This window comes from Ctenopharyngodon idella, chromosome 5 (assembly GCF_019924925.1).
Source record: "Ctenopharyngodon idella isolate HZGC_01 chromosome 5, HZGC01, whole genome shotgun sequence".
Taxonomy (NCBI): domain Eukaryota; kingdom Metazoa; phylum Chordata; class Actinopteri; order Cypriniformes; family Xenocyprididae; genus Ctenopharyngodon; species Ctenopharyngodon idella.
The window spans coordinates 22240238-22267857 of NC_067224.1; the positions used below are offsets into that span (position 1 = coordinate 22240238).

The 27620-nt window shown below is 37.3% G+C and overlaps 2 protein-coding genes across 5 annotated transcripts in view; one reads left to right on the forward strand and one right to left on the reverse strand.

The window, feature by feature from the left end:
• Nucleotides 1-5241, forward strand: part of ar (androgen receptor) — a 107976-nt gene extending 102735 nt beyond the window's left edge. The window contains exon 8 of the mRNA XM_051892930.1: nt 1397-5241. Within this exon, the coding sequence (XP_051748890.1) occupies nt 1397-1555 (159 nt within the window). The 3' untranslated portion in view covers nt 1556-5241. The remainder of the gene's footprint in view (nt 1-1396) is intronic.
• Nucleotides 5242-5535: 294 nt separating this feature from the next.
• The window catches only part of ophn1 (oligophrenin 1), a 35695-nt gene continuing 13610 nt past the window's right edge, over nt 5536-27620 (reverse strand). Inside the window, exons 9-24 of one of the 4 annotated variants that reach the window (XM_051892931.1) lie at nt 26984-27084; nt 26807-26898; nt 26451-26529; nt 26323-26356; nt 25204-25266; nt 24276-24350; nt 23759-23843; nt 23598-23656; nt 20528-20633; nt 19731-19890; nt 19314-19452; nt 16483-16848; nt 15766-15895; nt 9494-9544; nt 6772-6811; nt 5536-6685 (exon numbers count right to left, since the gene is read on the reverse strand). In XM_051892931.1, the coding sequence (XP_051748891.1) occupies nt 6674-6685; nt 6772-6811; nt 9494-9544; nt 15766-15895; nt 16483-16848; nt 19314-19452; nt 19731-19890; nt 20528-20633; nt 23598-23656; nt 23759-23843; nt 24276-24350; nt 25204-25266; nt 26323-26356; nt 26451-26529; nt 26807-26898; nt 26984-27084 (1592 nt within the window). In that variant the 3' untranslated portion in view covers nt 5536-6673. The remainder of the gene's footprint in view (nt 6686-6771; nt 6812-9493; nt 9545-15765; nt 15896-16482; nt 16849-19313; nt 19453-19730; nt 19891-20527; nt 20634-23597; nt 23657-23758; nt 23844-24275; nt 24351-25203; nt 25267-26322; nt 26357-26450; nt 26530-26806; nt 26899-26983; nt 27085-27620) is intronic. The other 3 variants (XM_051892933.1, XM_051892932.1, XM_051892934.1) reach the window with 3 other exon arrangements.

Genomic DNA, 27620 nt, shown 5'->3' on the forward strand with positions numbered 1-27620 from the left:
TCCTGAGCACTAAGTCAGCATATTAACAGTCTGCAATCCAGTTTAACCAGGAGCTAAATGCGCTGCACTGTATTTAAATTCACTGAAAGTCACTGTCATTCTTTCTAGCGCAAACACAGCATTCTATGTAAATTAGGCTTATTATTAATGCACCATATTCACAATACTCAGCGCTATTTGCATTTGGCAGATGCTTTGATCTGAAGCAACATAGATTGCATTCAAGGTATAGACTTATTAGTTCCTGCATCCCTTGGGACTTAAAGGGATAGTTCACCCAAAAATGAAAATTTGATGTTTATCTGCTTACCCCCAGGGCATCCAAGATGTAGGTGATTTTGTTTCTTCAGTAGAACACAAATGATGATTTCTAACATCAACCGTTGCGGTCTGTCAGTCGCATAATGCATGTTAATGGTAACAAAATCTATGAGAGTAAAAAAAACATGCACAGACAAATCCAAATCCAAATCCAAATTAAGCCCCCCAAATTATGTCCAACTGCCTTGAGCGCACACACGGCATCCGGTGTGTGAGGTGTGTACGCGTTCTGGCATAGTTTAAACATGGTGCCCGTAGTACAACAGTTGTTATACAAATGGGAGTAAACCACTAAAAAACATGGTTTTATTACATCAAAACTTTATTTTATTTTGTTACTTTTCGTAAGGGCAGCTTTACAAATAAAAAGGACACATACAAAGATCTTGTTCACATACCTTAGTTGGATGTGGAAAAACCATAGGCACAGCTGATGGTTTAAGTCGTACGTGATCCTCTCCACGGTATGTAAAATCATCAGGGGAAAAATGATCGCTGCAGACCCTCAACAACTTTAGTACGTTAATGGGTGTGTTGATATCCAGCCGAAGAGCAATCAACCATAACTTCAGGCGAGCAGGCTCAGAAGTTGGGAATACGTGGAAAGTCACCACTCCCGAATGAGTTAGCGCGAGAGAACGTAATCTTTTAGTTTTAAGTCGGTTTGAACAATCCGGATAAGCGCAAGTAAGTACCAGCAGTAATTCATCAAATGATGGAGAAGATCATTATGACCAGTTCAGGTGAATGCTGTACAATCGCTGTATAGTATGTCCGATTGTAGTAGTCTGCTGCAGAACACAATCGATCGGAGATAGGTTTAATAATTTTTTGGCCATGTTTGTGCTGCTAACTGATTCATATTATTCCTTCAGTGAATCTCGTTCCAAAACAACACAGGTAGCACATGGAAATAACAACACTATTATCAGGCACAATTAATTGTTGGTGAATTCTTCCTGTAATATACATTAAATATGCTATGATTTTCTCTATCCCTTTTTTTCCATGTTGTCATTTTCTGATTCTTATCTCGCCTTTCTCCTCTTTCTCTCTCTTTCTCTCCCTCACCCAGATTGTTCAGAAGTTGCACCAGTTCACCTTTGACCTCTTTGTCCAAGCCCGGTCCCTGCCCACAAAGATCAGCTTTCCAGAAATGATTGCAGAAATAATCTCGGTCCAGGTGCCAAAGATCCTTGCCGGCCTGTCTAAACCAATTCTGTTTCACAAATGACACGACTACGCCCCTGAACCACCGATCCATACCAACCCCATCCAGGCCATATGAGCCAGTCTGTTCGGCCTGATCCAGTTTGATCCAGCCTAAACCAGCCTGCGATGCTTTTAATCTGGACTTGAGTCGAGCGATGAGACTGAAACGATACTGATTTTTTGATTTTCTCACTCTAACCTCCCTCCCTTTCTATATCAGTCTCGCCTCCCTCATTTTGAAAAATGGCCCTGAAAAGTAGCGGGACCATTACATCATTACAGTTGTCTATCTTCTCCTCAGAGATCATTTGAGCTCATTTTCTCAAACTGACAGCATGGTTTTGTTCTTTCTTTCGACCAGCAGTTATCCTTCAAGAGTTACAGCGTGTTGCCGGTGGACATGTTGGAAAAAATATCACACTGAAGTTTCTTCTAAGCCCTTAATCAAAAAAGGAAAAAAAATTACAAAAAGGGCCGTTACACAGATCCTTATCAGAGTCTGTGACCTGCCTTGACTCTATGCATCGTGGGATAAAAAGGTTAATTTATTGTCTGTGACTTGAGAGATCAGGACAAATCAAAGCTACATGCATAGCGAAATACATCGGAACATGGCGAAAACCAAGACGAATCTTTGTGACTTTTACTCTTGTTAGTTAGAACAACATACTACTAAACACAGTAGGCTACTGTTGTATTAAAACAGTACGGAATCCAGTACAGCAGGCTGGCCATCAGTCTCCTCCCTGCTTTATTAGTTTATTGATTGTAAAAAAAAAAGTGCTTCATTCATTTCTTATGAAATGTAGAGGATCTTTATAAAAGCTTTTTAAAAGGCATCATTCATTCGGAATGTTCAGAAAATTTGTGAATTTTTCGTTCAATTAAAAATCTGTTACAGTTGGGTTTGTAAATTGCCACCGAAAACAAAAGGACAGCACGATGACAAACATCTCAGTCATCAAGAGTTGCCTCCTCTAGACAGCAGACTTTTGTTAAGACGAGGCTCAGTGCCCTTTTCTACAACCTGGATATTTAAGTGCAGGTTTTAGGGTATAATGTTGACAGTTTGTATATAGAACATAAACACAGCAACGCTTGGGTCAGCATAGAAGATCTTCAAATATATACATAAATATAAATCTATGCATGCTGTCTTCATATCATGACAAAACAACAAATAATTGCATGCTAAAGCCCTAGATATTCAAAAAATTAAACTGCATTTCCAGTAAGCTAAATGGATATTTTTAGGAAACGGGAATGTTTCCCATAAGGCTCTTATGAAGTCTCTCTCTCTCTCTCTCCTTACTGTCCTTAATGGAATAATTGGCAAGGTAATGTTCTTGTATATATATGTAAAAGTTAAGCGTGGTTCTTTTCAGTCTTTCTATGTGCTAATGTATGGATGTATTCAATACTTTAACAGTCGTTTCCTCCATTTCCTTCAAGTGCCACTAAGGGATTTGTATTTCTCCGCACTAGCAATAAATAATAACATGCTTAACACGCTCTTTTAACGAGCTCATTTAGAATACCAAAACACGCTTTAATGGTACACAGCTTTAAAAAACAAACAAAACAAAACAAAAAAGAGCTATGCGTATGTGATAACACTGGACAGTACTGTTATTTTATCAGAAACTCGTACCAAACATCTAGATCACCATCAACTGCCGCAAAGCAATGGCAAGAGGTGCTAAAGCTCGTCTATTTATTCACGAGGGTGTTAAATGAGACAAAAGACAAAAAAAAAAAAAAGACACAAAATACGTATATGTATTTTTACTCCGCTTTCGCTTCAATTAAAGCATTCTCTATTTATCTGTCAGAAAGGAACATCTTTACTCGCTTGCCTCATACTCCGGTGCAGCTCGTATTTTCTAGACGTCGTGTCAACTTTTTCCTCCGCACGCTCTCCGTTTCTAAATGATTGAATAATGCCTGCAGCGTTATGTATGTAGATTACTCTTTAAAGAGCCCAAAAATCGCGACGCTGTGTTGTCTTTGTCAGGCCTGGGGTGACCTGGGGTGTACTTTCAGCAGAGCAGGGAGTTTTCCGCCGAGTTAAAACGACGAGATGTGGTTTAACTGCTCAAGCTCTTGTCGCCGCAGAGCATGTTGACGGTTTAAATGTGCCAGGCAGAGAATAGGCTGTCAGAGACAGCTCTTCTTCGCTGACAGCACCGAGCACCGCGCAATTACACGCAGGTGTTTACCCATTTAGATGGCCCAAAAGCACTCATTAGAATTTGCAGAACTCCAAACTGCACTTTTAACCTGCCAAAAAAGCGCTCATGACTTCCACAAACATACAGCGCTTTAGGACGGAGCCAAAGCCAAAGTCTGATCTCAAAGTCGTTCATTAGCCGGCGGAATTTTGCATGTAAACACAGATATAGCCTAGTTCGTTCATACTCGACGATGAAGCGAGAGACGCACTCTCTCGCTGTCTTGTAATTGTCTGTTTACTATGGAAAGTTTCATGTCATTTTTAGCGACACTCGGATGCAACACCCCGCATGTGTGAACCAACTTGTGCTTGGATGGTCCATACGCTGATTTGTGACTTTCTTAACATGTCTTTTATGAGCTATGATGTAGAACTCACAGTGTGTTTTGGTTTTCAATTAAAGTCTTAGGATTTACTGTTACTGTGTGCGGTGTGTCAGCCAATAGAAAGCATATATGCACCCTTGTAAATCTGTTAGCAGGCTCTACTTCACACCCTTGTAGATACAAAAAGGGGATGAAAGATTTTCTGGTTTCATTTGCAAAATATTGCATTTGGCCTGTGTTAATGACAAAATGCTTGCTTGGATCCTACCGATGTTTCTGCTCTCACGTGAACCAAAAGAACCTAAAGTCTTAATAACAGTCTGCATGTCACCAGGATGCTTCCTGTGGTTATAATTTGGTCTTTCATTACACAAAGGGGAAAAAAATGTTACCAAATGATTTCTCACTGATATATTTTCCCCAAGATGAGGAAAGCAATTTGTCTTTCTAATGAGTATTACTGCAAAGTATCTTGAAATGAGGTGGTACCTTAAACTGAAACGAGAGCAACACACTGGTTTACAGACACTAAATGTGCTAATGAAACCATATGAAACGTTTGCAGGCAGAGCTGTATCTATTTATGTCCTTTTTCAGCTTTGTAAACCATATAAGAACTCCAATATATGTAACCATGAAATATTTTTTTTTTTTTACTCTCTTTGCTGGCTGATACAAGCAAGTACACGACTAATCATTAGCAAATGCTTTTTTACAGCTTTTTTCTCTGTGTGAATAATTCCTGTCTTTTCCTGGTGTTATGGGATATTTTTTTGCCTTTCCATATGCAGATGGAGGAGCTGGGTAGTTTGGCTTTATATGACTAGAAGAGGAAATTCTGGCTTCTTAAACAATGTTTGTTACTTAAATCTTTGTAACTTTATAGTCTTTTTTTACAGCAGTTGTGTGTGAGTGGGTGTGTGTCTGTGCATGCACGCTTTTTGCAGGTTATTTAGTACTGCTATGTAGTGTTGTATTGACAGTTGTTAACTGACGATTTCTTTTTTCAGTTTGCGAACTGATTTCTACTCGTATGGAAAATCGCTTATCAGACAAGCTCTGATTCCTGTTGTGTAGAGCCTGTGTAAATCGGGTTTGTTTGTGTCTTACCGCTTTCAATTCAATAAAAAACATTTGAAAATCTTGAAAGTCCTTCTCTGCAACTTTTTTGTGAGGCACACTCTGAATCAGATGGACCTGAACAATTTCATGCAAAAGCAACTGGGCACGAGAAGCATATTTGTGGTGGGAGCTTGTCTAAACTCTTAAGGCCATGACTTTTTTGCACTTCGGATTTTTACAATCACAACTGTTTTATTTTAACTGGATTCCAAAGGTCCATTCTCCTCCCAATCATTTATTGATGATTATCAGCCATTTCATTGGATAGATTTCTTCTCTGGGTTGACACGTACAGCTTACTTTCAAAAGAATAAAACACAGTTCTTCACTTTTTTTTATAAAGTTGCATTTTCTTAAAGCAGTACATTTAAACAAAAAAACAAACAGGGTTTAGTGACTGTTACCAAAGAGTTAGAAATTGAGAACCTGAACAGCAATCAAATATTTACAAAAACTACATAAAATGTCAACTGGAAATTTGAAGCTTTATAATAAAAATAACAATGATAGGAATGTGCCTCAATCTGCTTCAAATCTGAAACTGAGCTCATGACAAATCTACCTGAAGTGACCTAAAATTTCAACCTTTTTGAAGTACCAAAAACATACCGACATGTACAGTAAATGTGGAAATAGAAATGTACAATTGTGTGAGAGTGAGGATGAGACTTAAAATCTATAGCTTTCACACTGAAGCTTCACACTGACCAAAAGAAACTGATGTAGCAACCCCTTTGCTGTAGGAACACCATAAACATGTCATAACAGATGAAAGGAGAAGCCGTTTGGAATTACAGTAACTGCTCTGTTTGTCAGAAACATTTAAAACCAGAACCCAGGTCATTCATCTCTTTCCAGTAACTAATTACTGAGTAATAACAGATAATTATTAGATACATGTTCAGCTTCTACTTAATTAAATTAGTGTTGATTCTGAATATTATATAATATGTCTGGGGTGCACCACCTTCTATCAGTCTTAAAGTGAAGTCTGTAGTGTGTCTGTAGAGTGAAACCCTAAGTCTTGTCGGCTTCTTTAAAGTAGGTCAGTGAGAAGGGGAGATACTGAGAGACACAATGAGCAAGAGAACGGGAGGGAGTTCTCCCTATTGTGTGCAGGAAGGCCAAAATGTTTAAGAAAAAAAAAATATTAATTGCTTTCTTTTTGTTCTTTGATCCAAGCAAGAATCAAAGACTTAGTTTTACAACAAAGTAAGCAAGTGCAAACATCGTCAGCGAAGCACAAAAAAACAGTACCCTGTGCAAAAAAAAAAAAACAGGGGTCGTGGGGAGCCCCATTATGCTCTGTCAGTAACATAAATAATTTATCTATCAAAACCACGTCCAGACTCCAGCCTGTGCCATACATTAACACACACAGTCTCTTTATGGCTGACGTGTGTTAAATGGTCCACAAGAAAATGATTCACAAGTTGTGGCAGTGACTGGAAGGAAGTTCCTATTTAGTGTTCTGCAAAGAAAAACAAGTGACAGAAATGAGCATAAACACTATAGGTTACTTTAATAATAAAAATAAGACAATAGAACATGTCGTACCTCATCTTTAGAAGCTGTAGTTGAGGCATTTGGAGAGGAGCTGCAGGACAAAAAACAGTAAGTTGTTATTATTAATTTAATTCTTTTCAGCAACTTCAATGGATAGTTCGCCCAAAGAAGAAAATTCAGTCATTATTTATTCACACTCATGTTGTTCCAAACCCGTTAGCTGTTATTTATTTTTTTTTTTCCCATGGAAAATTGACAAAATGTAAATTATTTCTTACTCTATTTTTCCTACAATGACAGTACAAAGGCTGTCAAGATCCAAAAAGTTCCTAAAACCACCATCACAGTTTTCCATATAACTCAGAGTTCTAAAGTCAATATGGTGCAGTTTTGACTTCATAAAATTTGGTCACGAGACATGCTCGATCCGAAGACAATTTAAATATTTCAACCATATTTCAATTCACCAACAAAATCTGACATGAACCGTCCCTTAACTGTTGTTTATTATGCTTAAATAGCATTAAAAGTCTTATATTTGAGGCTGGACCAGCCAACGTGCAGTCCTAAGTGCACGTCTCAGGACGCTATTTTCAGCTGCAGTGATGCGATGACTTTACCAATCGGTGATTGGCTCTTTTATTTGGAAGGTGGGGCTTATTCCGCCATTTTGCATGTTGCACTTTCTCCGATTCATAGTAATATGAGTGCACCATCTTGGTATATCTAAAGTCCTTGGTGAGGCGTACCACTTATTTGGTAATTTTTTGGGAACTTAGCCCGTGATCCCTGTGAACTGTCATAGTATGGCTTTTATATTTCAATGAATTTCACAGAATTTTGTATTTCAATGAAATTCACAGCATACAAGATTGGAATAACGTGAGGGTGAGTAAATTATGACAATTTTCATTTTTGGCTGAATTACTCCTTTAAAATGTCACTGTCACTTGCACAATCATCAGTACATTAGATATTATGCACATGAAATATGGGCACCTGCGTATCGAGTGCTGTGCACAGGCTTGTGAAATGAATGGGGTGTGGCGCTTCATTACAGATGTACATTTTAATTAACTTGGATGCTTTGGATTGGTCAAACCTTTTATCTTAGTATCCTCTGAGAGTTCCCTTTGGGAGCTGTTCTAGCATTCTGAAAGTCCTTGAACTTGAACTACACGAGTATGTGCGCTTACTTGGAGTGCAGCCATGAGCAGTGAAAAGAATCCTCCTAAACTCAAACAGGCAGCCAAACATGCCAAACTGCTCATCATTTCATACTTCATAATTCAGACTTTAGTTAAAGATCAGCCTTACTGATTTTAGATTACAAATGCCCACATACTGTCCACACAAAACCTGATATCTGAGAGGTAGCTCCCTTCTGACTGCAAAACTAGTCTAACTTCTCTGCACTTTCCTGTAGTGTCTAGAAAAATCTTACAGACACAGTAGCCTTATTTGAGTCTTGTGCTTAAAGGGATAGTTCACCCTAAAATGAAAAATCTGTCCTAATTTAATGAACCCTATTGACTTTTTTCTTTGGAACGTCAACTGAGAAATGTGAAGAATGTCGTTCTTTCTCATGCAATAAAAATGACTGAAGACCGGAGCTTTCAAGTATCTAAAAATCACAAAAGCACCATATAAAAGTGCCATTAAACTGGTCCAATTTATGACCAGGGACTATCAAGCTCCAAAAGTACAAAAAAGCACCTTAAAAATGGCCCATACGATTCATGCGACATATTTCAAATCAAGTCACTTCATTGAATTGAACTTGAGTCACAGAACTGAATCAGTCTCTTTTTTTAATAAACCATTTACATAAATGATTCATTTACATTTATGCATTTGGAAGACACTTATATCCAAGATGACTTATACTGCATTCAAGCTGATGCATTCCTTGGCTATCAAACCCATGACCTTGGTGCCGCGAACACCATGATCTATTGTTTGAGCTACAGTAATACTCATTTGGATCAGATCACTGATTCAGATTCAGATTCATTGAAGAGATGCAACTCAAAAGAATTATTTGTTCATGAACCGGACTTTGGTTAGAGGAGAGCCAGATCGGACTGTTTCTCACACAAAGCTATTGTATGACGAAGAAGTCTTGGAATATACAGTAGCACGTAAGTCATGTGGACCAATTTTATGACACTTTTATGGTGCATTTACATCCTTTTTGAAGCTTGAAAATGTATCTATTATAATTGCATGGAAAACAGCGACCAAAACATTCTTCAAAATTTCTCATGTTATGGTCAACGGAAGAAAGAAAGGCCTTGAAACAACATGAGGAATAAATAAATGATGCCAGAATTTTTATTTTCAGATGATCTGTTCCTTTAGTTTAAGCCAAAGCATTCAAATCAGGCTCTATGCCTGTACGTGCAAATGTAAGTGTGTGTTTTTTGGGCGTGTGCATGTAGACGTAGATCGATTACCTGCTCTAGAGTAGCTGTTTATTCGAAAGGTTTGAACTAAACCATCGTGCGGGACTAAACAACTGATCGGATGTATGTCTAGTACAGATGTTATTTGTTCTGTAATACAAGGACTTTCAGCATGTGGTCCTGTATTAAACACAACTTTATTTAAAAGCACCACATCAAAAGCTCATTGAGTTTTACTGGCTCCTCTCTAAGTGAGGTCAGGCAGCTGCTGAAAACAATGAGAAGTTCTCACACACACACACACACACACACAGTCCGGAGCCAGCACATGCACATGGATGCATGCCCTCACGTACACGCGCACGTACCTCCCCATCTGCCTGGAAGCGTTCTCAAAAAATCTGGTTTTGGAGGCGACACTATGGGTAAAGAAGAATACATCAATCAATCACTGATAATGAACGGAAATCATCTACTGAGATCATTATAAATAACAAGACAAGATTCAGTTGAACTATTTTGTCTATATTTTTCACATTATGTTCATATTGTTGTTTACAAGCTGTGAAAAATATTCCAAATATGCCAGAACAGATTACAATCTCTTCTGAGGCCAAAGTTGGAATCTTGAATCTTAAATGTGAAAATTTGGCCGTGTTGCAGTTAATCTCACAAAGATGGCATGTACTGACACCTGCACTGAATCTCAGTGTTTGTATATTTGCATTTGACACATAAACCATTGTTTCTGTTAAGAAAATATGGCAAACTAGACAAACAGAACACACAAATACACACACAGGTTTAATTTTTTAGTCATGGTGTTTGAATTTTGTCAAGTCAAATTCTACTTACTCTGTTTTGCTCAAATTTTAGTCAGTAAAGCATTTTTGTTGACAATGTTTTGATTAAAAAAAAGAAGACCAAACTTTTACAATTTTATTAACAATTTGAAAAAGTAACTTTATATACAGTGCATCCGGAAAGTATTCACAGCGCTTCACTTTTCCACATTTTGTTATGTTACAGCCTTATTCCAAAAAGGGATTAAATTCATTACTTTCCTCAAAATTCTACAAACAATGCTCCATAATGACAACGTGAAAGGAGTTTGTTTGAAATCTTTACAAATGTATTAAAAATAAAAAACGAGAAAAATCTCATGTACATAAGTATTCACAGCCTTTGCCATGGCACTCAAAATTGAGCTCAGGTGCATCCACTGATCATCCTTGAGATGTTTCTACAACTTGAATGGAGTCCACCTATGGTAAATTCAGTTGATTGGACATGATTTGGAAAGGCACACACCTGTCTATATAAGGTCACACAGTTAACAGTGTATGTCACACTGCACAAACCAAGCCATGAAGTCCAAGGGATTGTCTGTAGACCTCTGAGACAGGATTGTATCTAGGCACAGATCTGGGGAAGGGTACAGAAAAATTTCTGCAGCATTGAAGGTCCCAATGAGCACAGTGGCCTCCATCATCCGTAAATGGAGGAAGTTTGGAACCACCAGGACGCTTCCTAGAATGGGCTGCCCGGTCAAACTGAGCGACTGGGGGAGAAGGGCCTTAGTCAGGGAGGAGACCAAGAACCCGAAGCGTTTCTCTGTGGAGAGAGGAGAACCTTCCAGAAGAACAACCATCTCTGCAGCACTCCACCAATCAGACCTGTATGGTAGAGTGGCCAGATGGAAACCACTCCTCAGTAAAAGGCACATCTCTGGTCTGATGAAACAAACATTGAACTCTTTAGCCTGAATAGCAAGCGTCATGTCTGGAGAAAACCAGGCACTGCTCATCACCTGGCCAATACCATCCCTACAGTGAAGCATGGTGCTTTTTCATCATGCTTTTTCAGTGGCAGGAACTGGGAGACTAGTCAGGATCAAGGGAAAGATGAATGCAGCAATGTACAGAGACATCCTTGATGAAAACCTGCTCCAGAGTGCTCTGGACCTCAGACTTGGGTGAAAGATCAGCTTCCAACAGGACAAAGACCCTTAGAACACAGCCAAGATAACAAAGGAGTGGCTACGGGACAACTCTGTGAATGTCCTTGAGTGGCCCAGCCAGAGCCCAGACTTGAACCCGATTGAACATCTCTGGAGAGATCTGAAAATGGCTGTGCTCCGATGCTCCCCATCCAACCTGATGGAGCTTGAGAGGTTCTGCAAAGAAGAATGGGAGAAACTGCCCAAGAATAGGTATGCCAAGCTTGTAGCATCATACTCCAAAAAGACTTGAGGCTGTAATTGGTGCCAAAGGTGCTTCAACAAAGTATTGAGCAAAGGCTGTGAATACTTTTTTTTTTTTTTTTTTTTTTTTTTAATGTGCAAAGATTTCAAACAAACTTCTTTCACATTGTCATTATGGGGTATTGTTTGTAGAATTTTGAGGAAAATCCTGAATTAAATCCCTTTTGAAATAAGGCTGTAACATAACAAAATGTGGAAAAAGTGAAGCGCTGTGAATACTTTCCGGATGCACTGTATGTATCAAACAAATAAACAAAATACCACATGTGAAAATCTGAGCTCTTAGTATAAATACTAGAGTACTAACAACACTCTAGATGTTATTGTGTTATGAAATTCATTCTTTAAAGACTGATATTAATTTACGGTGTTGTAGGAAACTGCATTACGCATAGTGTGTTGTTATAGCAATGAAATTCTGTATTTACAGTGTCAGTTAAACATTCTATCTAGCACATTCAAGTTCATCAGTATATCCACTTAATTACCTATGCAGGTGATAGTTATAAAACTGTTAGTTATAAAATGATTATTTATGTATTTCAGTGACTTGATGTCACATTTACGCCTGCCCGGACTCCGTTTCCCAGTATCCTCCTGTTCCGCACTCCTGTTTGCACTTCCCTCATCAGTCTTCCCGCCATCTCCCCGGATTCCCAGCACCTGTTGTCCTCGTCAGCACTCCCTTTAAGTTGGACTCACTCCCAGCACTCCTTGTCCGTTATATTGTTTGCCATATGTGTGTGAAGCTGTCGTTCTGTCCTTTGATGGTATTAAAACCCTGATATTGTGGATTTCCGTATTTCGCCTCATCAATACAGCACTACACCGTAACACTTGATTAATTTGCTAGAAAAGTGCTTCATTTCAGTGACCTTCAGCTCAATTCTCAATATACTGATTTGAATCAGTTCTTTATACATTTTTCTTCTAAAAAAAATTGTTAGTGCATTAGTAACATATTGCATTGTTCTTTTGTCTTGCCATATTTTCCATCAGCTATATTAAAAATTATTTAATTTTCCCAGTTATTCCGCTGATGTAACACTGCTGGGCTTATACTTGTGAGGATCTCCATTAGAATTATTGTTCCAACTACTTATTGCATGCATTAACTAATTACTGCTAATGCAAACACCTTTAGCTATTTTTAGATTTTAATTAAGACATTGTTTTAATTTGTGTCTAAAAGTTTTATTATTATTAACCATCCTACAAGTTGGTTCTTAAGGGTTTGTAAATATTTAGTAGACTTAGACTAAAAATTAGGCCCTCGTGAGTAAGCAAACCAAATACACACACACCTCATTTTCAGGAGAGAAAAAAAAACTTTCTGAGAATTTCTTAGATAAGACACAAGACCATTTGACACAGTGGCTGAAACGCCCATGTTTTCTCAGACTTGGAGTTGGTCTAAGATTACTGCTCTCTGCTCCTGCTCATAGAATGGCAATTAAGAGGATCTGACAAGCAGAAACTTATATTTGATGAAAGATTAGCAGCTTATACAAATAACATCTGCTGTATATAGTATATTTACAGTGGCTTGCAAAAGGATTCTGACACTAAATCTCTCAGTTTACTCAATCCCTGCAGATCCTGAACTGAAATTGAGCTCTCTGGGATGTTTGTATTTCTAAACACTGAAACTCAATATTATTTAAATGTGACTGTCATAGAAATGTAATGGGTTTTTTTCCAGAATGTATTGTTACAAAAAAAAAAAACCTGAAATGTGTTGTTTGAATAAGAATTCAGACCCTTTGTCACAGAAGTTTTGTTTCCACAGATGGAAAACGATTTTGTTAATGAGGACACAAATGCCATCAAATTGACCTCTACCTGTGAATCATTAAAATAACTGTAGCATTTTCTAGATTATATCCCCACAGTTAAGGGTTCATTATTCTAGCTGTGAATCTTAAGGACTGCTGTGAAAATTACGAGTTAAGGGAATTCCTGAGTAAAAGTAAAAGTAAACCAAATAGATACATTTTGGAAAAACATATAAAAAAAAAACTATGTCCGAATGTTTGGAATCAAGCTGCCCAGACATTGCCAAGAAAAAGGCATCCCTCAAAATGCCCCCCTGTGCGAAACCAGAAATCTTCCAAGACAACTGCAGAGAGGCCAAAAATCACTTTACATGATCAACAGTGCTCAGTCATTAACAGATTAAATGCACACCAGCCAACCAATCCTGCAAAACACTGGCCGGTAGGGGAGGGTGACAGCAAGGAGCCATTCTTAAAAAAAGAACCATGCAAAAGCATGTCAGGAGTTTGCCAAAACGCATAATAGTGGTGCAACTGCAATGCAACTGCTAAAGATCTTGGTCAGCCTTAAACAATCTGGATGGCACAAATATATATCTGGTCACACCACAAAAAAAAAAAAAAAAAAACATCCATATGCTGATGAAAGATGTAGGGCTTCTCTTCATCAACTGGACATATTCATGAAAACAGAATGATGGAGGTGCAAAAATACAGAAAGGTACAAGGCTGCAAAATTAATCGCAATAGAATCAAAATTGCAATATGGAAGAGTCTGATTATTAAAGGCTGAAATTGAACTAGATAAAACAATAATTAATTAAAATATGTAGAGAGTTTACAGCATTTCAACAGAGTGTAAAACTATTGCGATCTGCACACAAAATTGTCCAAACAGTCTTGAGGGTTGAAAGGTATACATTTACAACAAAAACATACATTTCAAAATGTAATATAATAACAATAAATCAGTATTATGTTACAATGAGATAATATTTAAGTTGAAATTGTTAAAATAACTGTATGAATAGAAAGTAGATGGAGACCCTCTCACAGCTAAAGTGGACAGAGATCCAGTCCAACTTAAGTTTAGGTATAATGTAAATGGCAAAATAACTCGGTTCTTTTTCACTCAGTTCACATTTAGCTCAACTGAAAAAAATCTAAGTTATCTAATCTAAGCTTGGGCAAAACAGGACTTAGTTTGAAGATGAAGACTTCCTAGTTTGTAGTTTTTGCACACCCGTTTCAACCTGAGAGCTGCCATCTCAATGTACTTTAATTTTTGTTCAATTAAACAGCAACAATAACAGTGGTTTAATGTTTATTGCAATATTTGGCAAATACTTTTTTTTGCACCAGTATTAAAAATCTTTACTATTTTGTCTAAATACTTTAAATTTAAAAAAAAAAAATAAGTAAAAAAACCTAAAAACTAAAATCAACCTGTAACGTACTGCTCCGAGACTCGAAGGTTGAGGATCCAAACGCAGTTCATTGAAAAGGGTAATCCACAATTGTAATCCAATGTACAGGCAAAGGTCAAAACACAGGCAGGCTATCCAAACAAACAAACAAACACCAAACAAGGCAGGGTACACAGGCAAAGGGAAATCCAGGACGCAGGGCAGAATAAACCAGGACACGGGGAAACAAGAAAGGAACCAGAGAAATGCTCAGAATTACAGAGTTACACATACAGTACTTCGCAGGGAATGACTGAAAGAACCAGGCTTATTTAGGCAGGGTGAACAACGCTGACGAGCTTAACAAGGTAACGAGATAACAGGATAACAATGTTCCAGTGAGTGTCCATGGTAACTAACAAGGGGAACAGCAGCAAGGAAACAAGAGGTGAACACACAATAATGGAGACACAGGGAACACAGACAGGGATCGTGACACAATCATTTTAAATGCTACAACATTATAATGTACAGCATGAAAAAACTGTATATTAATTTAAAAAATTGCTAAAGATTACATTAACAGTGTTATTAAATTATCTATTCTTTAATTATTATCTAAATGTAATAATTAAATGTGCAATTAAATAACAATATTGACTTAAAAATATGACAACTAATGCATCCCTAAAATTATGCAGTCCTATCAGGAGAACCTGTTTTAGTCTACCAAATAGCCAATTTTTGAGAGAAAGTTCATCCTTCAGAAGGTCAGTGATTCCAGATGCAAGGCTAAACAAACATCGCAGTGGCACGAGAACACAAACATATCTTACAATGACCCAATCAAAGTTCTGAGCTCAATCCAACTGAGAATCTGTTCTGCTACTTGAAAATGGCAGTAGACAGGTGTGAACCAAGTAACCGGAACAACCTGGAGCAAATCTGCCAGGATGAATGTGCCAAAATCACACCTGAGCAGAGTGCAAAGCTAATTTATCCTTCACCCAAAAGACTTAATGCAGTCATTGCTGCACGTGTGTCACTCACTGCGTGCTATGCAACGCTTTTGGTCATTGTTCATAAAAAAAAAAAAAAAATGAAATTGGAGTTTCAGCAAAAAAATACCACAGAGAATCTGAATCGCAGTAGCATCACAGAGAAGTAAAGTTTGTGGTGAATTGATATGTACTTACTATGATGCTGGAGTGTCTTCGTTTTGAGTTTTATTAGGGATACGGGAGGGCGGATCTGGTGGTCGAGTGGGTGGCCGGCAGATGGAACTCTTCTCTGAGAAAGATCGTCCTTTCAGCCCCTGAGCCTCTCCTGTTACACACACACACACACACACACACACACCTGTTACAACCATTTTAACTGACTGACTCATTGGAGCATGATTTCTAAGTACCGTATGTGTTCTGCTTAACCTAAATCACAAGGGATTGCCATTCTGCTTCATGTACTATGATCATTCAAACTTCTTGCCACACTGTTATTACATTACATATTTACATATGATATCATCATTACATATGATATTTCGTGTTTTATGTTGTTGTTATGCTAGTTGAACTAAATAACTAATTTGGCAGACAAAAGATTTATAATCAGGGAAGCAGTTTTGTAAAAAATATATTTAAAAGAAATAAAAATACAAGAGTATGCCAAAGTAATTAAGTTTTTCTTTTTTGTTTAAAAAAAATAATACAAATTTTCTTTTTATGATATCAGGACAGTTTTATCACACTGACATTTTTGACTTTAGGGCTCCTCAAAATATCAAAATGAATTTTAATATAATATAGTAATAGTTTAATATAATATCGTAATAATAGATATGTGATAATGTGTATTCAAGTCAATGTATATATTTTTGAATAAATTAATAGACAGGTTAAAAAAAACATTGCCTTCATTCATGTCACACAGGATGGTGGATAGACTGGTCATCTGAATTTCTTGTTTACCGGTTGCTCTTTTGAGTTGTGGCCTGCTTCCTTGGAAAGACTGGGCTCGGTTCACTGTCACTCCTGATTCCCCATTGGTTGCCACCATGGCATCTGATCTCTGACCATCCTGTATCCTAACATCATCCAAGGACCGGAGAGCAGGTCTGGGGTTAACAGGCTTCCGAGAAGTCGGAGAGGAGAGTGGGATGGATGGAGGAGAGATGGAAGGAGGTGCCAGTTTTGTTCTTTGATGAGGAACCGGACTGGTGAGGCCACTGTCTCCCTCAGGTTCGCCGTCATTATGGGTGGCGCCGTTTTGCTCTCGCCCTGCGAAGCACAGAGTCAGTCAATGCAGGCAGTTTAGATAAAGCACTACTAAATGTCTGCTGGGTCAGAAGTAAGATTGCAACACTTTAGCCCTGAACATTCCCCCGAGGGGAGATTGTATCAGGGGTGTCGTTAAAACTTTAAATTTCCTGTTCTTGTAGTTTTGGATTAGAAAAAGGGAGGTTGTGATAGTTCTGATAAATAAAGAGCTTATTTAGGCAGCTCTAACAGACGCTCTGTCTTCTTATATTTCCACAATACGAGAAATACAAGCCAATAAAGCCTGAACTAGTCAAAATCAAATTACTCAAAGTGAGTCATTTCATTCCAATAGCTTCAACACAACCAGAACTTAATGGAAGCTTTAAACTGAAAGAAAACGTATCTGAAGAAGCCATGAACTGCTTTACCCAAACACGCTGATTGTTATCAGCTCAAGCCACACGGTCAAAGTCTATCTCTGCCAGGCTGGATTTTTTTTTTTTTTTTTTTTCCTTTCGATCTCTTTATAAAGAAATGATATTTTTTTATGTCTGGAATTAGCATTATTACATCAAAATGATAAAAGATAACTTTCATTTCAGATAAACCAAGAGGCAATTACACCAGACTCTATTGTTTCTTTCACACAATATGGTTTTTATGCAGGGGAAAGTGCTTTTATATCTTTGCTTATTTAACTGAGAAAAATGTGCGTTAAAAAAGACAAAAAAGACAAAAAAAAAAAAAGGCAAGAATGAAACAAACTGATTTACAATCTGGTTTGACTCCAGTTTAGTGTGTGAACAGATGAAATCAGTCTCATAAGAAAGGTTGCTATGGTGAGAACCAAGGACATGAGTGTAAAACACAGCTGTGTGTTGTGTGTGTGTGTGTGTGTGTGTGTGTGTGTGTGTGTGTGTGTGTGTGTGTGTGTGTGTGTGTGTGTGTGTGTGAGTGAGAGAGAGAGGACAGTATCAGTCAAAACAACCAGCTGTGTGCGAACCAGCCAAACTGGACATGGAGATATTTGCATGAAAATGCATTCACAAACACATTCGCATTTTGGCAGGGGTTCCCAAACACACAGTTGGTCCTAATACTCCATGACTGTATCTGTACTCTCAACAAAAACAGAGAAACGCGCACACACACAAGGATAAGTTTACTGACCATAAAGACCCAAGAATCACTGAAACTCAACAGGTGGTTTGACGCTCACACACGCACAAACAAACACACATATCCCGCCACCAGCAAAAAGAAAAAAAAAAGAAAACTGGAAATGATATGATTTACTCAGATTAATGATTTGATTGAAAAATACAACAGAAGGGGGGAAAAATTTATTCCACTGATCTGAACAAGCAAATATCCAGCATGCTTTAATAAGCCAAATTTCATGAATATACAAATGAACCAGAAAGTCATATTAATGGATTAATGCACACATTCGTTTTTGATAAAGAGAGAAAGGGAAAGCTCAGATGTAAATAATAAAAATAGCTTATTAGAGGAAAAAAGGTCCAAAAGCCAATCGAAAACAGATTGAGAGAGACTCGTAAACACATGCAGGCATTAGCTCGCAGACACACTGGGTAGCGCTCTTGGACACACACGATGACATACCAACACTCGTACGCACGCACTCCCGCACACACACTCTCAGACCCATAGGCGCTGATGCACGCACACACGCTTGCTGCAGAAGGGCAGGTAGTCGTTTCGTTTTCATGCTCTAGTGAGTGTACCATTAGCTTGACTGTTGTTAAACACTACATAACACGGCTCACAATGAGGGGAGGACAACATGTCAAAGAACGAGTATTTATCAAGGCAGACACACATACACACGCCCTGATATCCTGCAGATTTAATCATACAATTCACAATGCGCATTGAGAGGGGCTTCTAAACTGGCACATGAGGAGTGTGTGTGTAAGACAGAAAGATCTGGGAGGACTGGTTGTATTTTCTTCATTTAGAGAAAATCACTTAAGGAGAAACAGATCTAGTCTGAGGTCCCTTCCAGAACCTATGAAACCCGATCAGCTGTTATGTGTGTGCGCTCGCTAATAACTTCAATGTTTAGGTGTGTGTATTGTATTTAAGCTCGCAGTACAAGAACAGGCTTTGCAAAAAAGGTAAAAGCAAAAAAGGAACATGTTAAAGACTGAAAGCAAAAAAATACTGAGGCAAACAAAAAAGCACAATATATAGATATAGATCTGAAACACAATATAGTATGTCTTAACTGGGATATATAGATCTTTATAAAAAAGTAATATTTAAAAAAAAAAAAAAAAAAAAATCCAATCTACAAAAAATCATTTTTCATCTATGCTAAAGATAAATCCTTACAAATATAATTCACATTCAAATTAATTCACTGATAAGGCAAAAAAAGCATTATATAATGATGAAATATGATGCCGATGATGATGATGATGATGATGATGATGCCTATGATGTTGAAGGCTATTTACGCTCAAAAACTGGAGGCTGAAGGCCGGGGTAGAGACGAGGTGGACGTTTTGAGATCGTGATTGGCTGCCGTCTTCGTGGAGTCACCCTTGGAGGTGGGATAGGAGGTGGTATGGTTTCTTCAGGAGGACCCTTGAAGATCTGAGAACATCAGAGACACGGCAGTAATTACAAAACAATACGACATCATTAACATCATTAAACTGCCACCATCAACCACCACTGAAAAGATGACCAAATATTTTTCAAATTGTTCTCTTATGAATCACACAGCATTTTTTGTTTTTATTTCAAAATATTTTAGAGTGCAAATATAGCAGTTCTCAATAGAAACTGTTTTCTGTCTGAGCATTTTGCGTGTTTAATAATAGAGACACGGATAAACGTGCGTTGATCAGTTGGAAAGGGGCATGTCTGACCTTGCTGTAGTCCTCAATAAGGATTTCCATGACGATGTTCTGGAACTTAATATCCAACATGGCCGCCACTGTCTCCTCCTCAGCTCTCATGAGAGTGGGGCCAAATATTACACCCATATTTGACACAGTCATCAGATTTTCACTGCTGTGGCTGCAAACACTAGAAAAACAACAGAGATAATGTACTGAGCTTTGGTATAGGATATATGGATTGTTTCTGTCATAAGTACTGTACAGCTTTTAATGAAACTAATAAATGGTTACAGTGTCTGACTCTGCTACCTATCAGGGCCAGAGTGAGAAAGTTTTGGGAAGTCTTTCCTTATTGGACCAGAGTATAGCTGTTACTAGAACATAAATTTGTTATACAATGTATTTAAAAAAAAAAAAAAAAACCCATTGAGCCCCGTGTCATCATGTGCTGATCCATGCTTGACTGCAACTTAAATATTTGCAGGCTTAATTAACTTTTACACATCATTAATATAATATTACTTTCATTTATATTTAGTATATGAGCTTTAGTATAAAGTTCAAGCTACTGTATGTCAAAATATTTTATACACACACAAAATGAGGCATAGAGCTATAGATCAGGTGACTTAGTGTCTGGTTTGTCAGAACACAAAACTTTCACACACAACCTGTCACATTAACCACAATATGACTCAAATATATAATTATAAAGGTACACCCAAGCAAGCTGGGTAGCGGTTAGAAAAATCACAGTCTGCGTGTGTGCGTGTGAGCATTAGCAGGTCTGTGTGCACGCATGCCTGTAAGTGTGTCTGTGTTACCTGACCAGGTGTTTGATTAGCAGTTCCAGCATATCTCTGTTACGCTCTGGGAGTTTGTAAACAAGCGAGTGAACCGCCCCTAACCGATAGTCCAGATTCTCCGACTCTGAGAAAAAAATTGGGAAAAGTCACACACACACACACACTATAGATGGACATGATCCACATATTGCCTCATTAACATAATTGTTGTGCCAGTTTGTGTTGAGTCACACCCACAGAAAGAGTGGTTCATGCTACATTTCACTGCCACAAATCCCATTACATGGGAAACAAATAAATAGACTTTGAAGAATGCAGTGTGCAGGCAGAACGAAGCAGACAGTACATGTCAGTGCACTTCTCTGCCTACACTAAAACTAATAGAGCTGTTAAAGCTAATAGAGCCGTTTGATTGTTAGCAAGCTAGTGGTTTCTAGAAGTGTTTGTTTATTTTCTCGCTGCAGACATCTTACGATAGTTTGCTAAACATCTTTCAACTTGTCTAAAGATAACTTGTAAAATCCTAAAAGGATCAGTGCAGACACATTTAATGTGAAGTGTGGGATAAACACAGCTTTATCTGAAAATACAGCCTGTGGCGAACTGTAACAAAGCTTACTTTATAGAGAGCAAAGCAAACACGTATACTTGTGAACTCTGTACAGCGATTTTAAGAGACAATGTAGCTTCTTTAAAAGAGTCGAATGAGTCCTCTCGACGTCCTTATTATATGAAAACATAAGAAATTCTACAACACGACAGAATGGAGTTCACTTGGGCCAATTGAGCAAAGTGCATCAAAGGAAGCCGTAAATCTCTCGACAGGTGTAGCCCTTTCCTCTGCCCTGCTGCTTTTGTTTAGCTGTGTGTAATCCGAGCGCGAGCCAAGTACGCAGACAAGCTATAATAATCAAAGCTGCTTTAATGGCTTCTAATCTTATTATGGGCAGGATTACAGTACAGCACTTTCAACACAATTTGTTGAATATGCTCAAAGCTGGACACACACTCACTCATTCAGACACAATGGAATCGCGCATACACACACATGCTGGGTTTTCATGGTTTGTGGGGACTTTCCATAGACAATGATTATTATACTGTACAAACTGTATATTCTATTCTATTCCTTAACCCTATCCCCTATTTTTACTTTTTCAATTTAGTATGATTTATAAGCTGTTTTCCTCATTGGGACCAAAAAATGTCCCACAAGGTCAAAAATGAGTGGTATTACTATCTTTGTGGGGACATTTGGTCTCTATAACTTAGGGTATACATGAACCGCACACACACACACACACACACACACACGCACGCACGCACGCACGCACACACACACACAGGAGGATATAAAAAGAATGGTTTTGACTAATTTCGGATTGGATGAGTTATGCTAATGAACTATATTACTTACAAGAATAGCTTATTCTGAATATTACTATTTATTGAACATTGGCGTCTTCTATCTTCTATGCTATTGCTGTCGTTTTATAAAAGTAATAAGCCACTTGAAGCCATGCATTTTACCTAGATTAAGAGGGTTTTAGACCTAATAATACCCCTCACCGTTGTAAAATCACTGTAAAACATGCCCTTAAGTGGCTTATTATTTTAAACAAAAGGAAACACCATGCATAACCAGTACAGTACAAGCAGTGCAGGCCAGTTTTGGCGATGACATGAAGTGTAAAACATTACAAAAGATTAATCTGTCAACACAAGACCAGTGAAAGAGGCTATTTTTCTTTTAATGATACGTCCATGTAAATGTCAGTCTTGAAAAGGCCTTTTACTCGGCCAATCACATGCTTGACTACAGCAGAGTGAGCGCAGGCACTCGTGGACTGTGACAGGGGTTTTCTGTAGGACTACAGACAACTTAAGTCCAAATGCAGAAATAAGGTGCAATTTACCCTGGTTAAATGTGTTTATCATTTTATTCAGTGTGCAATAACTTGCTTCGGTTCATAATTCAGAATTATATTTAACTGTGCATGTAAGACATAGCTTACATTATTACTGTAACTAGTAATATTTCTAGTTTACAAGACATTTCCTCTGTCTATGTGATTCAATTTTTTTCTTTGATACCTTAGTTTTATTTCATGAAGCTGTTAATTTGTTACCTGAGGTATCCATTTATTATTGATACCAAGAATCTGGTATTGTACTAAAATTAACATTTTGATTCAATCCTAATTGAATCAAATTAGGATCTAATTGAATCAAATTAGTTTTTCTTTTCTCATATTATACTGGATAACATTTACGATTATGAGTAATATTATTGAAATTGCTTTTGGAAAAAAGTAGCACACATACAGTTCCGTTCAAAAGTTTGGGGTCGGTAAGATTTTTTAAATGTTTTTAAAGGAGTCAAAAACATTTTAAAATGTGAAATGGTATTACAATGTAAAATAATTATTTTCTATTTTAATATATTTTAAAATGTAATTTATTCCTGTGATGCAAAGCTGAATTTTCAGCATCATTACTCCAAGTCTTTAGTGTTACATTATCCTTCAGAAATCATTCTAATATGCTGATTTTGTGCTCAAGAAATATTTTTTATTATTATCATCTTGTTGATAACAGTTGTGCTGCTTAATATTTTAGTGAAAACCTTGATCCATTTTTTTTAGGATTCTTTGATGAATAGAAAGTTCAAAAGAACAGCATTGAAATAGAAACCTTTTGTAACATTATAAATGCCTTTACTGTCAGTTTTGAATAATATAATATATCCTTGCTAAATAAAACTATTCATTTCTTTCAAAGATTACAGACCTCCAAACTTTTTAACGATAATGTATTCTTTCATGTGTGTCTTTCAAATGTATAAAACATGTTTTATAGGGTTAACAAAGCAAAATGGTTGAGAATCACTGAGGTGCTTTTTTGTACAGTGCTGAAAGAGCAAACTTTGACACGTTTTTTCCCTCTTTTAGAGCTATGCTTGTGTTGAACTAGACAGACCCACATAACAGATGGAAAATACATATAAGCACAGAAAAGTGTATGTCTATCTGTTTGTGAGGATGGACATGTGGGGTTGTGTATCTGGCTAGATGCGTTTCTGTCATACTTGCAGCTAAGATTAATTCTCCATGCAGGCTGTAGGTCATCAGAGGTTCACTCAGACTCCTGGAAAAACATATGTAAATGAACAGTGCACAAACAAACAATAAATCAAATGACCAAAAAGAAGTAGTTATTAAACATAATGAAATAATGTGTTTAACTCACCGCAGATAGAATTTCAAAGCACTAGTGATGGTCTTAATGTCCATGTCAGTGGAATTGAAATCTACATCAGCTGGACAATTTGGGTCTGCAGAGAGAGGACATATTAAGACAGAGAGAGAGAGAAAGAGAGATAAACGGCCTTCCTTAGATTGTTGTTGTTTTTCAGTATGTGTCAGGGATTTTGTAGCTGTTCAAGGACGCTCTCATGGACGTATATCTGTGCTTTGGTTTTCTCAGTGTTCGCAAGTTCATAAAGCTTACTGCAGACATTAAACACAGATTTACCAGTCATTAAATTTATTATCCACATAAGATGTGATAAGCCTCTTGACAAGAAATAAAGCTATTTGTATATTTGGTTCTAAATGTTTGTATAAATATGGTTTGCTAGTTTTCAACAGAAACACAGTGAGTGTATGTGTGTGTGTGTGTGTGTGTGTGTGTGTGTGCATGTTCATATGTCTTCCCCCGTACACACACACACCCACAGCAGATGTTCTTTTGGCCATTTCCTCACCAAAGAAGGCATTCAGAAGTTTTTGTACTTGAATATTGCTGCCCACAGTCCTGTAGACCCCTTCCTGAGTCAGCCCTACCAGAAAGAAACAGAAGAAGAGAGAAACAAAAAAAAAAAAAAAAAAAAAAAGAGGAAAGTGAAACATAAAACATGATTTATTGACTGAGAAAATTGGAGAACCTGGTATGAAGGAGAAAGAAAGGGGGAGTGTCTAACAGTGGAAAAGTACAGCTCTACCGAAAAACGTCAGCAGCGGTGGAACTGGCCCGTTTTAGGTTCGTTAGCAATGCAACTGAAAGTTTACTGATTGTTAACATACACCATGTTGTGCCTGATGACAAGGCTGGACTTGTAACGGTACTCAGAGACTGACGAACACATACACTTCAAAGAGAACCGTTGGTGCTCGGTGCTCCCGCAGTTAAGCTTATGGTGTAATCATGCTTATTAATAAGCATGAGCCGTCTCTTCACGATTTTACTGTCGTACTTTAGCAGACTCTAGCATGAAAACACCACAGCCAGATTTCAAATGACTTGCCATGCTGGAGAAAAGTGACACTTCTGCTATTAATTTACATATGTGCACATTTTTTTTCTCTTTTACTTAGTATGATATATTATTGATAAAAATGATGTTGCATGTTTTCCATTTACAGTTGGCTCAAATCACTGGAGACGCTGATGTGAACACTAATGGTGTGCTGCTGCCCTCTGCTGGCTATACTTGAGACATGAATCCAATAAAATATAGTGACATTGTGCTTGTCTTTCCATCTCTGATTAATTAAAGCATATGGTGGCAATAAAGTGCAAAAACAGGACCAAAAGTCAGTCATTTCAGAACAGGTGACTTGTTACATATTTATAAGATCATTCCAGAAACTAAAATAAACTGTTATTTTTGTTATTCTAATGTGTGAAGGCACCTTTTGTTTCCACAAAGTTGATGCATTTTCTGACGAACTTGAAGCCGAGGTCATTCAGGTCCACTGAGAAAAAAAAAAAAAAAAAATACATTTAATAAACACTGTTCATCATCCCTGAATGCATTTCTCGGTAGGTTACTGCGCACTACTTACGGTGTAATTATACATGTTATTGCACAGGCATGCAAATATGAGAATCTATTAAGCAGCATTTTCTCCATCTATTTTTAGAGTTTCACGTGTTCTGCAATTTTCCTCTTATTAGAATTCATGTATTTTATACTTGATCAAAAAGTTGGGATATAATAAAAGCAAAGATTTAGATTTTAATCATTTTTGAATTGACAAACTGACAAACATCACTGAAATAGTCTTGAAATACTACACACCTACACTACTGTCCAAAAGTTTGGTGTCTGTAAGAATTTTTAATGTTTTTGAAAGATGCTCATGACAGCTGTATTTATTTGATCAAAAATCTAGTAAAAACTGTAACATTGTGAAATATTATTACAATTTAAAATACCTGTTTTCTTTTTTAATATATTTTAAAATGTAATTAATTCCTGTGATCATGGCAAAGCTGAATTTTTAGCATCATTACTCCAGTCTTCAACGTCACGTGATCCTTCAGAAATCTTTTTAATATGCTTATTATCAGTTGAAAACCATTGTGCACACTGCTTACTAATACTTATACATTTTTCCAAGAATTTTGATGAACAGAAAGTTCAAAAGAACAGTATTTATTTGAAATAGATATCTTTTGTAACTTTGTAAATGTTTTACTGTCACTTTTGATCAATTTAATGCATCCTTTCTAAATAAAAGTATTAATTTCTTCAGAAAAAAATCTTACTGACCCCAAACTTTTGAACAGTAGTGTATCTATGTGCCATTCTTAGACTCATGTGAACATTTGAAAAAAAATTCCAAGGGAGCAGTCAACACTTTTTAGAAATGCTAAAATCAGAAATGCTATTCCTGTGAAACATTTAGCACATTCAGGTTTTCTGACATGTGGGCAGTATAATTATTATAATTAAGCAGAAAATAAAAGTCAGTGGTTTTCTGATACAAATAAGCATCTGTACTAATATACCATGAAGTTATACTTACTCTCTGCCTGCTTTTGAATGGGTGAATGATAAATCTGGAACAGAAAACATGATCAGAATCAGAAACATGATCATATACAGTAGCGAGTTCTCTTAATGAGGAGTGAGGAGAGATAATGTTAAACCCACTGGTTCTTTGCCATCCATGGCCTCCATCCACTGCTTCCTGTTGACCTCAGAAATAGCCTGTAGCAGGACAGGGCTGCACCTACAGAAACACAACACAAAAAAGACTTAAGACAACTGCAATGGAGTAAATAAAGCACCTTGTTTGTGTGAATTTTCTCCAGTATCAAACAAATGCCTGCACATTGCAGAGCTCAACTTCACAGTTCAAGACGTAAACATGTTTTTACAGAAGAGTTCATGTAAGTGCTTTAACAAAAAATATAAGCTTTCCAGTTTACTGACCCTCCTCTGGTCCTACTAAAACCTTTGAACAAACAGCCAAGAGAATGAGTAAATATTACAGGCAGGACCCTCACCTTTCAGTTGTCTCGATGTCAAAGCAGAAGCGTTTGTCGGTGGAGTCTGTTTTACGGCGTACACAGGACTTCAGTGTGAGCTGAGCTGTGGTCTGAAAAAAACAAATAGACAAATGTAAGAGAAAAGGGCTGACTCCACTTCACAAAGTAATAATTGTATCTGTAATAATTCTGCACCTGTTTGGTTCCTGTCTTTTGCTCCACTGGCACCATGATGAATAACTTGTTGTCCTTGAAGTATTTACAGTAATACTTTACCCAGGTTACACCAAGAGCCCCTAGAGACAGAAAGACCAAAAGCAAATGTATCATTTGAATTATTGATTGGATATGATCCGATACACTGTTTTGTAAGGGATGATGTACAATCAATATTGCAAAATTAAATCCTGACCAGCTGACTGACCCAGACATGACATGGAGCAGTCTTGTATGAACCCTTTTCTGGAGTTTATTCTGCTATAAAGACTGGTTGACTGTATATTATCCCACTTATTACAGTTACTTGTTAAATAAACAATCATAAAATATTGATTTGAGTTTAAATTATTTTGTTATGTGAGAAAATGGAGATCGAGACATGACTCTAGCACAGCTACAAGAAATCTGGAGCCAACAAAAATCAATTATACAATTTAGCGTCATTATAACAGTCAATGCTGCGGTTGACCAAAGAGAAAGTTGCGTTATGAAGTCTTTTATCAACCATCGTAACTCATTAAGATTTGTGCTATGTGTGGATACTGACCTTTAAAGACAATTACTAGCTACTCTTTCTTCTACATAGAAATATTTCTCACAGGTTAGAATAAAG